The sequence below is a fragment of the Pleurodeles waltl genome, chromosome 1_2 (genome assembly GCF_031143425.1).
Source record: "Pleurodeles waltl isolate 20211129_DDA chromosome 1_2, aPleWal1.hap1.20221129, whole genome shotgun sequence".
NCBI lineage: Eukaryota > Metazoa > Chordata > Amphibia > Caudata > Salamandridae > Pleurodeles > Pleurodeles waltl.
The window spans coordinates 776,148,522-776,165,016 of NC_090437.1; the positions used below are offsets into that span (position 1 = coordinate 776,148,522).

Below are 16,495 nucleotides of genomic sequence, written 5' to 3' on the forward strand. Positions count from 1 at the left end.
GTGTGTTTAGGATTTTCATCCACACCAGTGTGTGGACTCAGCCAGATGTAACTTCCCAAAATCACTTTCAGCCATGATGGATTTTTGAAGAATGTTGCTCCCTGGGATTGATTTGTGCCACACTTCCCAGGAAGTGGTCATCACAGGGGGAAGGACCCTGCATCTGATTGGAGAACCAGGACCCACCTGTTTTTCACCCAGGAGCAAGAATAAAACTGGCAGAGCTGCACCCACACCTCAAATCCCTACAAGGAAGAACATCAGCAGAAGAAGGACTGCCCTGCTGGACCCCTGACCTGGACACTGCACTCTGAAGGACTGCACCAGCTGCACACTTAGGCTTCAATACAAGAAGGACTTTGCATGGTTTCAACTGGTTCAAGGAGGGACTCTCTCTTTCCTACAGATGAAAAATTGCTACCCAGAGTCCCCTGCCTCAGATCCTGAAGAAACTGACCAGCTGACCACTGTCCAGTGGCCAATTTAGATTTGGAGCATTCTGGGAGTTGTAGTCCACACCCTTCTCAAGGAGCAATTCAGAGCTTCTGGAACCTTGGGGTGAACTGTGGACTCCTAAAGGACCTTAAAAGACCTTCTAGAAGAATATCCAGAAGTTTGGAGAACTTTGCAGAACTTTTAGAAAAAGCTCCATAGAGGGGCCGACCCACCACAGCAACTCTAGCCGGCTTGCTTCAACCACGACCCAGTCTGACTTGCATGTTCGTTCCGCTGAAACAAATCTCAGAAAAAGTGACTAAATCCGAACGTAGAAAGCTGACCAGGAACTCCAGCTCAGTGTATCTGAAGAGGGCTCCAAGGTCGTCGGATCAAGATTCAGGTTTGCCCCGGTCGAAGGATTTTCATCTCGAAAAATCGTCTAAGTCTGAACGTAGAAATCTTCACCAAGGTCTTCTGCAACGTGTATCCGAGAAAGGGCTCCAGGGAGGTCGGATCGGACTGGCGACTTCGTCCCACTTAAGAAAATCTTCAAGAAAACGAATACGTCTGAAGGTAAACTTTTGACCGAGGCCTCCCGTTTGCTGTAGCCGAGCAGGGCTCCATCACGGTCGGCCTTAAACTTTGACTTTGCCCTGGTCGATGTGCGACCAGATGACCAGATTGGCACTATTAGTTTCTAAGTGCTAAAAAACATTAGTTGTTTACAAATTCATATCTACAGTTCACCTTATCTGATTTTATTCATGTTAATGTCATTTTAAAGCTAAAAAAGTTTCCTATGTTTATTAATCACTTTTGGATTTTTAAACAGTTTCCTGTGTTTCATTCAATTACTGTTTCATGATACTTGAATGCTTTACCCTTTGTCTCCTAAGTTAAGCCTTGTCACTCATTGCCAAGCTACCAAGGGATGAGCTGAGGATTAATTTATTGAGACCTAACTGAACCTAGTGGGGGTTAGTGGCGTATTGCTAAGTATAGGTACTTACCTGCCCTTACCAATAATCCACTTTACAGCAGTAATCATTCATTGTCTCTGCTGGAGCTTAAACATGACAAAAGTCACATGCTATCTCCTTGAGGACTTGAACATGACTAAATCAAACATTATCTCAGGGGAGACTTTAAAGTGATTATGATAACATACTATATCTGCAGGTACTTGAACATGACTATCATTGTGCACTATCTCATCATGGACTTGAAAATAACTGTCACTACACACAGACTCTACCGGGAATTGAACATGGTTTTAATCACACACTATCACTGCAGGGACCTGGTCATCACTGTAACCACACACTATCTCTGTGGGGACTTCAGGATACCTATCATAACACAGGATGTCTGTCATCTTCACGGGGACTTGAAATTGCCTATCATAACACTCTGATTTTAAGAACTTGAGCATGACTATTATTGTACACTGTCTCTGGGGGGACTTGAACATGACTATCATATCACTCTGTGTGGGGAGTTGATCATGTCTGTCATTGTTTACTATTTCTATGGGGACTTAAATATGACTATAATCACACACTGTTTTTGTGGGGACCTGGGAATCACTGTAATCACACTCCATCGGTGCAGTGACTTCAGCATGACTGCCAATGCACACTATTTCTATAGGAATCAGAATGTAAAATAATCAAGCACCATATCTGTGGGGACAAGGGCATGGCAGTAATTAGACACTATCTTTTAGGGGATTTGGACGTGACTGTGATCACACTCTATCTCTGTGGGGACTTACACATGACTATAAAAAGAGTGTGGAATTTAATAAAATATCTACTTGCCCATTGGACAGTTTGCTTCAATATATCCATGTGTCCTGTAAAAACAATATACTTGTCCCTTTAGTGCCATGTTGCGTAGCAACAGCTTTTGGCAGCAATCTCATTATAAAAGAGGATTGATAATAGTATATCTGATAATGCCAGGGCTAATACTATAGTAGGGCTTGAATACTAGCAATTTTCCTATTTTGCCACTTTTCTGCAGATCTACATACTGGTCCTGAAGGTAGTGGTAAGCCATTGTTCTAGGACTGGAATTCCCTTTTGAGTCTGTACAAACCTACTTACTTGCATGTTTTAAGGGTTTACGCCAGCTCTTCTCTAATTTTTCCCATAATGAGAAAGGTTGGAAACTTACTTCTTCCGGGGTTGAGGAAAAAAGTGATTGGAGGGAAAAGTAAACTTGTAAACGCTCAACAAATTTTCTTATAAACAAATCTACACATGCATACTTGCTTGTGCTAAAATACAGTTAGAAGTATGATTCTCTGGTTTACTACTGTAAATTATTGGGAATTAATGAAATATGTAAATTGCCACTAATTCAAAGACATATATGGGTCCTCTTTTGTGAAAAAGAATTAGGCCCTTAATTAGGTCTGGCGTTAAGCAAGACCTTTCGGTTTTATTAAAGTCCTGTGTCTCTCTCTATCCACCTGTTGTTTGGCTTCACTTTGAGTGATAACAATCTACTCTTTCACAAGGAGCATATTTGCAGACATAGTAGTTTTGTTCTGTGCCCGGAACTACTGTGGCAATGTGTGCTTTTTGAGATCAAAAAATATTTTTGCCTTTTACCAATGTTTGTTACAATGATGAGTGCCCAGCATAGTCCACAACATTCAAGTGCTACAAAAGCCATGTAAAAATAGACACACATGGACAAAACTAAAAGGCTGACCCATCCCCCAAATGTCGGCCCTATAGGCTTTGCCAATGGATGCTTATTTTCATGTTTAACAAAATCTTATTGAAGCTGGTTACACTGTTGTTCAATTATGAATATTTTTTTGGAAATACTAGCATGCATTAACACATTTTACTAAATGATTCTTCAAAGAAATGGTACCTAAAATTTCACAGTAATTTAGCAAAACATTTTCCCTAGTTGCATTTTATGTGAAAATTTTATTTTGAAAGCAAAGGATCATCAATCTTACTTTCAAGCTTCTGCAACTATTTACATATAATCAGAGACCATTCTTGGAGCATTATACTGAGGTTCATACTGTTAAACTTTGCAAACGTGTATACACTTTTTTACTGGAACTACTGTCAGTGGTGCAGTCCAAGCTTACAAGTTCGAACAGCAATGACATATTGACACAAATATTACCTCAAATGCAGACAACTACCTTCCATGCTCCATAATGTGGTACTGTAATCTGGCAGCCAAAGGGTTTATGCTGCGGAGGTTGGGCCTACTTGTCCCAAGGACAAAATAAACTTGAAACTTGTTGTCCTTGGCCCCAAACAATAAGTCAGAATTCCACGCATCTGCTATAATCATGCACTATCGATATGGGGACCTGAGTATCTCTCTAATCACAATCTATCTCCGCAGGCATATAGAGTGTGTGTCATTGCACAATATCTCTACAGGAACCTGAACCTAATATAATCAAACAACATATCTGTGGGGGCAAGAGCCTGACAAAAGTTAGGCACTATATTTTAGATAACTTGGAAAAGATTTTAATCAGTGCCTTCCGGAACTTGAACATGACTATGATCACACACTATCTCTGTGAAAATCTGAACATGGCTATGATCACACACTATCTCTGTGGGGACTTAAACATGATTACAATCACACACTATCACTGTGTGGACCTGGGTATCACTGTAATCACAATCTATGTCTGCAGGGATATAGGCTGTGTATCATTGCACAATAGCTCTACAGGAACCCAAACACCATATGTGTGGGGACCTGAGTATAACTATCATTTCTCACTATATCTGCAGGGACCAGAACTTGGCTATAATCACACACTATCACTTCGGGGACCTGGGCATAACTGCAATCACACACTATCCCTGGGGGGACCTGTGGATGTCTGTCATAACACAGAATGTCTATCATCTTCATGGAGACTTGAACATGAGTATCATAACACTCTCCATGTGAGATCTTGAGCTTGACTATAATCACAAACTGTCTTTGCGAGGACTTGAATATGACTATGATAACACTCTGTGTGGGAATTTTAGCATATCTATCATAAATTACTATTTCTATGGGGACGTAAACATGACCATAATCACACACTATTTCTGAGGGGACATGGGAATCACTGTAATCACACATTCTGCAGGGACCTCAGTATGACTGTCATTGCACACTATCTATATAGGAACCTGAAACCTAATATAATCAAATACCATATGTGTGGGGACCTGAGCAGGGCCATCATTTCTCACTATCTCTGCTGGGACTTGAACGTGACTATCATCACACAGAATCTATGTGGGGACTTGGGCAACACTCTAATCACACACTATCTCTGGCAATTTAAACATGACTACCTCTGTGGGACATGAACATGTCTGTCATTGCACACTGTCTTTGCATAGACTTGATTGAAACTATAATCATACACTATCTCTAAGGGGGCTTGAACATGCTTATGATCACATGCTATCTCTGTGAGGACGTGAACAAGACTATGATCACACGCTATCTCTGTGGGGACTTGCTCAATACTATGATCACATGCTATCTCTGTTGGTACTTGAACACAACTGTAACCACACGCATTCACAGCGGGCCATAAACATGCCTATAGTGGCACACTCTTGCTATGCAGACCTGAACATGATTAGAATTAAACACTATCTCTGGGAAGATGTGAGTTTCAATTTAATCACACTATCTCTGTGAGAACTTGAACATGTCTAACACCACACACACTATAGCTCTCAGTCTTACTGTATATTATTATACCACATTTCTGTTGCGGCTACCATTACACAGTCATACAAAGAAAGGGATGCTTATTGGTGAAGTTAATGAGAAAGTACCAGGTAATCGCAACATGACTTTCCACCTGACACCACTGTAGGATCTTTATCCTGTAAATTAATTTAACTATGGGTCATTTCCTTATCGCTTAGCATTTGCCAAAAGTTAGCAATAGCCTAAATACCTCTGACTCTATTTATGTGAGCTTGATGTGCTGAATTTGTCTGGTGAGAACTGCATTATCCTCAAATGCATTTTCTTTGTGCCTACAAAACACCAATATCTATTCATATATATCTATATATCTAAATTATCATGTCTACCTGGGCACAGCACTGAAAGATAAACATTTAGCTATTTAATCATGAATGTATTCAGTCACAACTGACAATTTTGGAGTAAATCCACCAAAGGTTAGTAACACTTGTTCAAGTCCTCCTAAGAATGGTTTTGGCATGAATAAAAAAATTATAATTGCAAATGTTAACCTGGGTCCTGTATCATGATATTTTTACATTGTTCTACTATTATTATATTTTAAAAACATTTACAAAGGTTAGTCTCCACAAGGCAAATATGCACACATTGTATGGAGCTATAGGGCAACTGTGCTACAGCATGGACAGGAGTTAGCTACACATTAGTGACAGAGGGATCACCACAGGGCGTACTCATGTTTCTGAAGACACCCAATGGTGAGCACTAAGGACATTGCTGTCATGCAGAGTGTCATACCCTTCCAGAACCAAGGTTAGGTGCATGATGATTAACTTTTATTTCTAAATGCTCAGATCAGATGTGTCTACCACTGTAGAGCAAGTTCAGCATAGTAAGTATTCTCAATCTCTAGGAGTTTTCCTTGATACTAGGATGACTGGCCATCACAGTGTATATCTTGGATAAGTAAGAAAACTGCGTTGAATATTTTACAAAGGGATACATATTTTTTTTAAGTCCACAAAATAAACTCTATCGATCCTGCAGCATTGGGTATTATTATATTTTTGCTGAAGGCTTAATTATATCTATTGTTAGTTTGATGATTTTTCTATGGTGTTATCAAAGTGAGGGGAGAGGATGTGGCATAAGGGCCAGAGGTGCGATTTTGGAGCTGGGGAACAAAGTCATGGCTCAGCAATGGCTCAACATTCTGTGATTCTGGACAAGTCACTTATTCTTGAAGTGCCAAACAAGAATAGAAATGTGTCTTGTGCAGTGTAACTGGTGCTCCTGTAAAGCGCTACAATACCTCCAGGGAGAGTTCACACTAAAAAACTGCACACAAAAAATGAAGTCAAAATATGTGGAGTAACAGCATATGCATGACCCATAGGTTCATTACAGCTTACCAATACAGCATTATTTACTGCAAAAGTAGAGAAATCCCAGAAAAAGCTCCACCATCCTCACTGTAAGCATTTGTATCTTCCATTCATACATTTATCATGTCCCTATTCTAAGGTTATTGCATATATATCTAAGAATTATGTTATGTAGAAGTTGGTGTACTTAGGAACCTGCCTTTTCACGTGGGCTTCATTGCCTGGGGGCAGCAAGAGTGTGATAAACGTTGCTCAATGCACGTGATGTATTCCATACATGGCTCATAGTTGGTAAACACTAGCACAATTTTTTCCTCCACAAATGGCATAAATCTTAAATGACCATTGTGGGATGCAATCTGGCTTTACAACATCCAGAAGTGGGATTTTAAAAACATGGCAGGTAGGCTGGCTAATAGCCCCAGGGCACTGCAGGTAAGGCTGGAATGTTAACATTTCACACTAAACCATTTGACATCTTTAAGCCTAGCCTTGACATATAATTAAACCAACTGTAAGAGTTGCTTTAGAGCCCACTAATCCCAGTTGCATAATACTCAGAACTCAAGTATGCCAATTGTGTTAACCTACAGATTACAACATTTTTCTGCAATAATAGGAACAAATAGGGTCATGTACTGTATAGGTCATGTCAGTGTTTCTTTAGCAAAACGTTCAGTATTTTTAATGCACATACTTTTATGCATCCAACCCTTGAATTAATCTTCTGTTCTTGCTAAGATGGTGGTCTTACCAGTAATTTTCACTACTCTTCCTCGTAATAGTCTTTTCTGTAGGAGAAAACATCAGTCCCCACAGACCTTGATTCCTAGCCAGCCTAAAATAAGATGGCGGCTGCCCTCCGAGAAACCATAAGAGGAGCCCCACTTACATCACTTACTGATCTAATTTGGCATACAATACCCAAGTAAATATCAAAGTCGAGGAAGGATTAATGGGGGGAAGTATCCAGGACTGCAAAGACTAAGACCTCACTCAGAGTAACGAAGATTACCAATAAGTAAGCAGGCCATTACCTCCTCATCCAGCTTCCTCTCACAGTCCTTACTGGATTAATAAATAGCCAAACAGAAAGTCCTTACTTTTGAAAAATAGGACAATTATGAATTATAATACTGGACCAAAAATGAAATACATAAATAAACTGAAAAAACCATATTGCTTTAAACTTCATGCACTTTGACCCAAAATCAGTTGATGAGAAAACTCCAACTTATTACATATAATGTGACAGGAAAGTGTGTGGAGTGGCCGAAGTGGCCACAGAACAAATCTTCAAACGCAGTCTAGGATGTTGAAACACCACCTGTGAACTCACTCTGAATGGATGTAGGAAGAGAAAGGCCTTCCATCTCATGAGATTTTGTGATAGCCACTTTTACCCATCTTGAGAGGGTTGATGAGGAAGTGACAAGGCCGCTCCCAAAAAGCCCATCTGTTACAAAAAGAGAGTACGCACTTCGGAAAGATGATAATTCTGATCAAATATATTTAAGTGCCATATGCACATCTAAGGGATGCAGCGCTAGCTTTTCTTCTGAAGATGAGTTCAGAAAAAAATAGGTAGAATCGTGTATTCTGTACAATAAAAGGCGCTTGGCACTTTTGGTAGAAAAGATAGACATGACAGTAAAACCACCTTGTCTGGCAGAAACTTAAAAAACGCAGGGGAAGATAATATAGCTCTTATTTCACCTACCTGCCTGCCCAAGCATAAGGGTACAAAGAAAATAACCTTAGCAGAAGCAATTTCAGCTCTGTTGGAGGAAAAGGTTCCAATGGTGCACCCTGGAGGGATTTAAGCATCAGAGGGAGATCCCAGGATGAGACAGGGAATTACACAGGCTGAATAGACACAGGCCGTTGAAGAAAATATCACAAGCAGAAAGTAATTTCAGCTCTGTCTAAGGAAGAGGTTCCAATGGTGGACCCTGGAGGGATTTAACCACCAGAGGGAGATCCCATGATGGAGACAGGGACTGGACACAAGCTGTTGAAGAAAATAAACTTCTGATGAGATGGGATGCTAAAGCTGAACCTGAAGGAGTGTTGGCACCATGGAAGATTTGAATGGCCACCTATTGGCTTTGAATCATGAAAATCCAAGATTTTACATGGTTGACAAGGACTGGGGGAGAAACCTTTAGAATCTAACCAGGTTTCAAAATATCTCCAGTGTCTCTCATATGAATTTTGAGTGGTGAGGCATCTGGAATGTTGAATATTCTCTGCCACCTCTGCAGAACAACCTTCAGACATACGTTTCCCCATACCACATGGTTGAGACATTTCATTGCAAATGGAGAGAGTAGGGGTCTCCTCAGAGGAGGCAGAGAGAGGGGAAACTGCCAATGAGGTTCATTTGATAATTGAAGAATTGGAATCCAAGGTCTCCTTGGCCAAGGTGGTTCACCAATAGAGCCTCTGCCTGATCCATGCAAATCTTCTTCAGTACCTTCAGTATCATGGGAAACAGAGAGAGAAGCAATATCGAAGACCTGTGGACCAGGGATTTAAAAATGTATCCCTCACCCAGACACGGGGACATTGAAGTCGGAAATTGGTAGATCATGAGGTTAGCAGTCCCATTCTCCTTTCCCTGGAGATACACTGATGACAGAGAGTGGAGATTCTGCTCTGCCCACAGACCAATGTCCTGTGAAAAGACAGTCAGGGCTGAAGACCCCTTTCCTCTTTGGCAATTTCTGTAGTACCAAACAACTTGGTTGTCTGTCTGACCACACACACTCTGAGAGAGAATCAAAGGGCAAAAATGGAGGAGATCCTTTCTGCCAGCTGCCAGTTCCTTCCAGTTGGAGGATAGTGTTGTCTGATGGAAAGACCACTTCACTTAGGCTTTGAGCTCCCCTAAAACTGCTCCCCAATCTGTTTTGCTGATGTTTGTGGGAATGTTAGAGCAGGAGGAGAGTCCAGAACATAAACTTTCTCAAGATTGGCAAGCACCAACCACCAATAAAGATCCTGTTTAATTTCCAGAGTTATAGGACCTAAAGTTTTGTATTCCCTCGACACTGGGTTCCAGAATTTGGGAAGATGATGGATAAGATGATTCAAGACTAATCGACTCAAAGGCACTATGCTCAAAGTTGGAGCCATCTCTCCCTGACTCCTCAGCCAGGTTCTTAATGTGGCTTGAGGTCTGCAGAGAAGAACAGACAGATGAGACATTTGTTTCAGTTTCCTGTTTTGAGTCAACACCACTTGGCCCTGCACAGTCTGAAATAAGGCTCCTATGAACTGCAGGTCCAAAATCAGAGTCAGGTGTGACTTTATGATATTCAAGAGGAATCTGAAATTTTGATGAACCTCGCAGACCTTGTGGGTATCCATCTTTGCCTTGGAAAGAGAGGAAGAAGTAATTAATAAATCATCCAAATAACGGAATGCCTTAATGCCATCACTATGAATGAATCCCACCACAAGAGCTACAGTTTTTGTGAAGAATCTGGGAGTGGAAGAGAGTCCCAAGGGCAGAACCCAGAATTGGTAGTAGGTGATGGCAAGCCAGAGGAATTGTTGGAACCTGGGGTGAATAGGTATGTGCATGTAGGCATCCAAAAGACTTGTATGTATTTGTTGACTTACTTGAGTTTGAGGACCAGGCGAATCTCCCCTGATGCTTTCTACATTGGAAAGAGAATTCAATAAACACATCTGAATCTTTCCTATTGAGGAACTTTTATGAAAACTGCTTTTTTCTAAAGAAATTGAATTTTCTTCTGCAGAGCTTGCTACGGAATATGGTAGTGTGGGAGAGGAGGTTGGTGAAAAGAATGAGATGAAAGGTTTGGGAAAGGAATCTAGTAAACAAGACATATTATCTCTATTGTCTATTTATCCAATACCTTAGTTTGACAAACTTCCTTGAAATCTAGTAGTCTGCCCCCCACAGTTGCATAGTCATGCTTTAGGTTGGGGTGGCTTGGACATCTGAACAATGAACAGCTGTTAATACCAGGATTTGTCCACAGCAGCGGTGCCCCAGCCGAGACCCCTGCCTCCTAAGGGCTGGTTACCACTTTTCTAATTGCCTAGACCAAAAGCTTTTCTAAAGGGAAAACCTCTCCCTCTAGCAAAAGGCCTTGATGGAGCCATACGTTTCCTATTCTCCCCAGATTTCTTTACTAAATATTCAAGTTCTGGCCAAGGATAGATTTGGGAGCCTGTGAAGGGAAGCTTCACCAAAATAGACTTCTGTAATTTGTCAGATCTCCAAGAATGCATCCAGATGTGTCTCCTGGCAGCAATAGCTGCTCTCAATGCTGCTGCCAGTGCGCATGGGTTTTTGAAGGATATGTCTGAAAGAAAAAAAGACTTGTTGTTCAAAGAGTGATAGAATAGATGAGAAATGTGTTCCCTGATTCATTTGTTCTGCAAAAAAGTGAAAGTCTTGAAGGAGAGATTTTTTTCGAAATTACTGTCCCTGAGATACCAGCCCAGCCATAAGATTACCCACCCTTACTGTGGCATGAAATTCTTCTGCAAAATGTTCTAGCAGGTATTGTCTCGACAAACTACTGTTTTTCTAAATCTTTCCATTCAAGGGTAAGGACTTTGCGCAAAGTGCTGTGAAGTGGTTAGGATTCCGGGTCCTGATGTTGATACTGCAGGACAAAGTCCTCCTCAGAAGGAGGGGTCAGAGTATCTCTCTTTTAAGTGTTTTAGTACTTGCATCAGCTCAGGGCCCTGCACACAACGTCCTTCAAGGGCAGGCCAGTCCACATAGTGGACCAGCTGGGGGCCCACACACAATGCCTCCCTTGGGCAAGACTGAAGCACAGGGAGGGCTAGAAGCCTGTGGAAATAGTGCAAACGGATTGGCGGGAGAACTTTGAACCAGCCAATCCAGGCGCACCAGGACTGGGTAAAAGGGAGGCCATGGAAGGCACCCACACAGTCACCAACAGGACCAGTAGGGGAGCTGCCTACAGTGTGGCAGAGACAAACTTGGTTTATCCTGAAGCACAAAAGCCTGAAAGAGACCTGCTCCAACATAGTCCTCGGGTGCCTTACAGCAGGGACAAAGGAGGATAGGCAAGTTCCTTGGGGTGCCCCACAGCAGAGACAGGAGAGAGCATGCTAAAGGGGCCAGCCTGCACTTGCAGCCTGGGAGGTCATAGGCATCATCTATCGGTAACAAGGGGGAGGACCAAGTAGCCGCCAAACGCTGTGTATCAGACCACGAAGGCCATCATGAAAGGAGACAGTGCTTGATCAGCACCAAGAACAGGTTGTTGGACAGTCAGAGTAGCGCAAGATGTTCTTGGTTTAAGGGAGGATAACATGGGACATTTGATGACCATTATATGCGATGTTGATGCACCATGTAATGCCTCTCTGAATGTGTAGTGATAAACTGTGGCCATTTTAATCCCAGAGAAGGCTCCAGTGTATGCATGAACGAAAGAGAAACATGGAGCAAGTTGGGGAAACATAGGGGTCGCTTGTTGGACTGCGAGTCCCTTCCACAAATGGGAGGGGTTTAACTTCCTCATCATCATTATGCCAAGTAGCATCATCCTGATCCGGCCTTGAGACTCTAGGCTGAACTAGGCAGCCTTTGGCTTTATGGGCAAAGTCTACAACCATATTAATTATCCTTTGCAAAATAGCTATGTTGGGTAGCACTGAAGAACTTGCACTTGTCAGAGGCCATGCATTAATTACAGCAGAGGAGCAGCCCCAGCTCTCGCCATCCAAAAGGAGCTTGTTCTGGGAAGAATAGAGCTTCCTGTTTGCAGGCTGTTACTATAGTAACGAAGTCTAGGCATCACGAGGGTGGAAGCAATGAGACCAGCTCAGAAAATAAACCAAAAGATATATAACCTTTAATCTGGAAGTCACCTGAAGTAAAGGAATCTTATCTACTTGTAGTGCGATCCACGTCCCCAAGAGATCCCAGACAATCTCGAAAAAAGCACGGGGTCCCAACTCCTCAGCAGTCAGTTAAGACCTGTACCTGTTTTAAGACAAATTGACCTCTATAGTAGGTCTCGCAACAAAAATAAAATTTTCAATTAAGGGTGTCAAATAAAACAATATCGATTACATACAATATCTTACCTTGGTTGGCAAAGGCAAAGATGTCCTTACGACAGAAAGTTAAAAAAAAGCAGGAAGCGATGTAAGTAGGAGCATTTTTTTGCGTAATTAGGAAGGAAGCTACATTTTGGGTGCATTTTTTTGGATGTTAGGTAATCAAGGTTTTTAGGGATTAAAGTTTCTTCATACAAACAGTGAAAGGAAGACGGGCAAGGAGATATTTTTGCGATAAAATGCATGAAGAATTTGTCTGCCCAATGATACACTAGCCCTGTTAACTCCATCAACAGACCTCATCTCTCTCTCTCTAAATGACTTCCGTTGAACTCGGAACTCGGAATCAACACATGCTAGATTGCCCAGGGGACAGCCTTTTTGTGATCTGTTCTCTTTATTTCTCCAATAGTCATCCTCCAATAGTGATTAAACCGAGGTACAAGTCTGATCGAACAGCTACCTTTTCATGGTTTTAAATCCGAAAAGGCTAATGTCAGTTTTTAATAAATATGAATATAGATTTTTTCTTCCCACTAATTTAAACATTGTAATGCATTGCTAAATATACATTTTAATGAAATAAATGTAATTGTGTAAATGTACCCCACTGTTTAGTGAGATAACCAAATGGTATTTATTTGCATACTCACACATCGCGGTGCGCAACGCACCCCTATGATATTTGCTATAGAGGTTGAAATTAAAATAAAGAACCATATGTAAACGTACCATTGTCATTGCCTTGCTTGATTTCCTCTGCAGTTCTGTCTATTAACACGTACAACGACCAAACGACGCATGTGATAGCTATAACATGGAACGTCACTGAAAAAACAATCTTTCTTCTTTCACTTGTTGACATCTGTAGTTTCTCCCACTAAAACGAGAAGAAGCAAAAACACACTTCATGAGCAGGGAAGCACCACAACATCTATATTTCTACTTTTACAACAATTTGAGTGATATATTGGGAAAATCTCAGATAATAATAATTTCAACAAAGTGGCATCGTTTTAATGAAAATTGAGACGGTGGATAGACAGATACCTGGGGATGGAAATTAATTATACACAGAGAAATAGAGTGTTCCAGTTGCAAAACAATTTCTCAAATTGTTAGCGGGAGAGCAAAAAAAACAGATTAGTACTAAAGTTAGGATGATAACAAGCAGTGGCAAAACCAATAGGTTTCGCCTATGAGAGAGCTATTGGGTTTGTCAATTTCATTTAGCCATATTGTTCAGCAGCATCCGAGCTGAAATCCGAGCTAAAGTTTACTGTATTGGTCCAACTTGAAGACAGTGCCACAAAGGCCATGCATTGCAGGGAGCGCAGTACATTTTGCATCTTTGTAGCATCTTGAAACTTGCTGAGGTGACTTTTTTGGCCTTTTTTTCTGGTGGGATAGAAGGGAGCAAGCAACAAAGGGGTGAGTCTGAAAGGTGAACTAAGCAAGCAACAACAATGGAGAGGTGGATTGGACAAACAATGCAGGAGGAGGGTGGGGCAAGGCGAGCAAAAATGTGGGAGGGAAAAAGAGGGCGTGAGGAAGGGAGAGCAAGTAAAAAGAAAAAAAGAACCTCTGAAAGCTGCGAGCAGTGAAAGGACACTAGGCCAGTGATCCAGTACTTGTGCCATGTTCCAGGATAGGGAAAATCACATGAAGAGTATGTGACACTGGCACTTTCTGAGCAAAGAGAAGCAAGGAAATGAGACTGAAAAGAAGCCAACAAAGGGTAAGCAGCAGGTGGGCTCTAAGCTCCTTGTAGGTAAACAAAATGTCTTGCAAGAAACAGTGCATGTGCTGCCTCAAGAAAGACCTAAAGAATATGATGTGAGGGAGGAGAGGGAGGAGAGGGAGGAGCAAATCATTAAAGAGATGAAGATGCCCGCCAAACATATTGAAGGGCACAAAATAACCAACAATGCCCCCTAAACATTTAGGGGTGCTAGGGTGAAGGCAGGCAGAAGAGTGTGTAAGGGGATGTGTCCTGCCTGAGTGAAAACAGCCTTTACCTTGCCTGACCTTTACCATGCAGTCTTTGCCATGCAGGTAAGTACCACACATCTAAGTATTTGTACACTTATCACAGAGTAATTTACCACAGGTGAATCCTTTCTTTTAAATAACCTACTTTGTATGTTATAAAAAAAGTGAATGTATGGTTTAGGGGTGGGTAGAGATAAATGATTTGAGGGTGACTTGAGGGTTCAAGGGTGGGTGTAGGTAAATAAAGGTGAGGGTGACTTGAGGGTTTGGGGACGGGAAGAGGTAAAGGAAGGTGAGGATGGTTTGAGGGTTTGGGTGGGCAGAGGTGAAGGGAGGTGAGGGTGACTTGAGGGTTCAGGGGTGGGTAGAGGTAAAGAAAGTTGATGGTGAATTGAGGGTTCAGATGGTGGTAAGAGGTAAAGGGAGGTGAGGATGACTTGGATGTTCACAGAGAGACAGCGGTAAAGGGAGGTGAGAGTGACGAGAGTTCAGAGGTGGGTAGAGGTAAAGGGAGTTGAGAGTGACGTGAAAGTTCAAGGATGGGCAGAGATAAAGGAAAGTGAGGGTGACATGAGTGTTCAGGGGAGGACAGAGGTAAAGGGAGGTGAGTGTGAATTGAAGGTACAGGGGTGAGCAGAAGTGAAGGGAGGTAAGGGTGACTTAGGGTTTATGGGCATGCAGAGGTTAAGGGAGGTGAGCATGACTGGTTCAGGGTTGGCAGAGATAAAGGGAGGATGTGTAAATTGAGGGTTCCAGGATTCCGGTGGTTGGAAGAGGTAAAGGGAAGTATGGGTGACTTCAGGGGTCAGGAAAAGTAAAGGGAGATGAGAGTGACGAGTGTTTAGGATTGGGTAGAGGTAATGGGAGGTGCATGTATTTTTAGGGCTCAGGGATGGGTGGAGGAAAGTGGAGGTGAGGTGACTTGAGGGTTTAGGGGTGCGTAGAGGTAAAGGGAGGTGAGTCTGACATGAGTTTCAGGGGTGGCTAAAGATAAAGGGAGGTGAGGCTGATTTAAGGGTTCGGGGTAGATGGAGTAAGGGCGGTAAGGGTGAATTTAGGATTTAGGGGTGGAAAGAGGTCAAGGGAGGTACAGTTGATTTTAGATTTTAAGGGTGGGCATAGGTAAGGGGAGGTAAGTGTAATTTTAGGGGTTGGAGATGGGTATAGTTAAAGGTGAAACATAAACCTTCTGAAATCACTGCATGTTTAATGATGAATTAGTCATCCTCTAAATCAGAAGTTCTTAACCTGTGGTCTGGGATCTCCTAGAGGTTGGTGCCAGCTACTCAGGAGGTCAACAAAAGCTTAGAAAATACAATAAATAATGTAACAGATTAATAAAGTATATGTGTGTTAGAAATGGGGTCTTTGGTTGGCAGTCAGGTTACCCCCTGTCCAAGCAAGGACCCTCACTCTAGTCAGGGTAAAAGAGAATCACCCTCAGCTAACCCCCGCTCACCCCCTTGATAGCTTGGCACAAGCAGGCAGGTTTAACTTCAGAATGCTAGGTGTAAAGTATTTGTACCAACACACACAGGCGGTCATTCTGACCCTGGCGGTTGAAAACCGCCAGGGCAGAGTGCCGCGGAAGCACCGCCATGGGGATTCCGACCCCCTTCCCGCCATCCTGGTCCTGGCGGTAAAAACCGTCAGGAACAGGATGGCGGGAACGGGTGTCGTGGGGTCCCTGGGGGCCCCTGCACTGCCCATGCCACAGGCATGGGCAGTGCAGGGGCACCCTAACAGGGCCCCATAATGATTTTCAGTGTCTGCCTAGCAGACACTGAAAATCACGACGGGTGCCATTCGGAGCCGGCTTCATCGTTGCTGGGGCTTTCCCGCTGGGCGGGCGGGCGGCCTTTTGGCGGTCGCCCGCCCGC

At 42.5% G+C, this 16,495-nt stretch overlaps 1 protein-coding gene across 3 annotated transcripts in view; it reads right to left on the reverse strand.

Annotated features, from left to right (window-relative positions):
- The window catches only part of MARCHF1 (membrane associated ring-CH-type finger 1), a 1,558,735-nt gene that overhangs the window by 226,959 nt on the left and 1,315,281 nt on the right, over nt 1-16,495 (reverse strand). For all 3 annotated transcript variants that reach the window (XM_069243838.1, XM_069243829.1, XM_069243847.1), the window contains one exon: nt 13,356-13,503. In XM_069243838.1, coding sequence (XP_069099939.1) covers nt 13,356-13,503 — 148 coding nt within the window. The remainder of the gene's footprint in view (nt 1-13,355; nt 13,504-16,495) is intronic.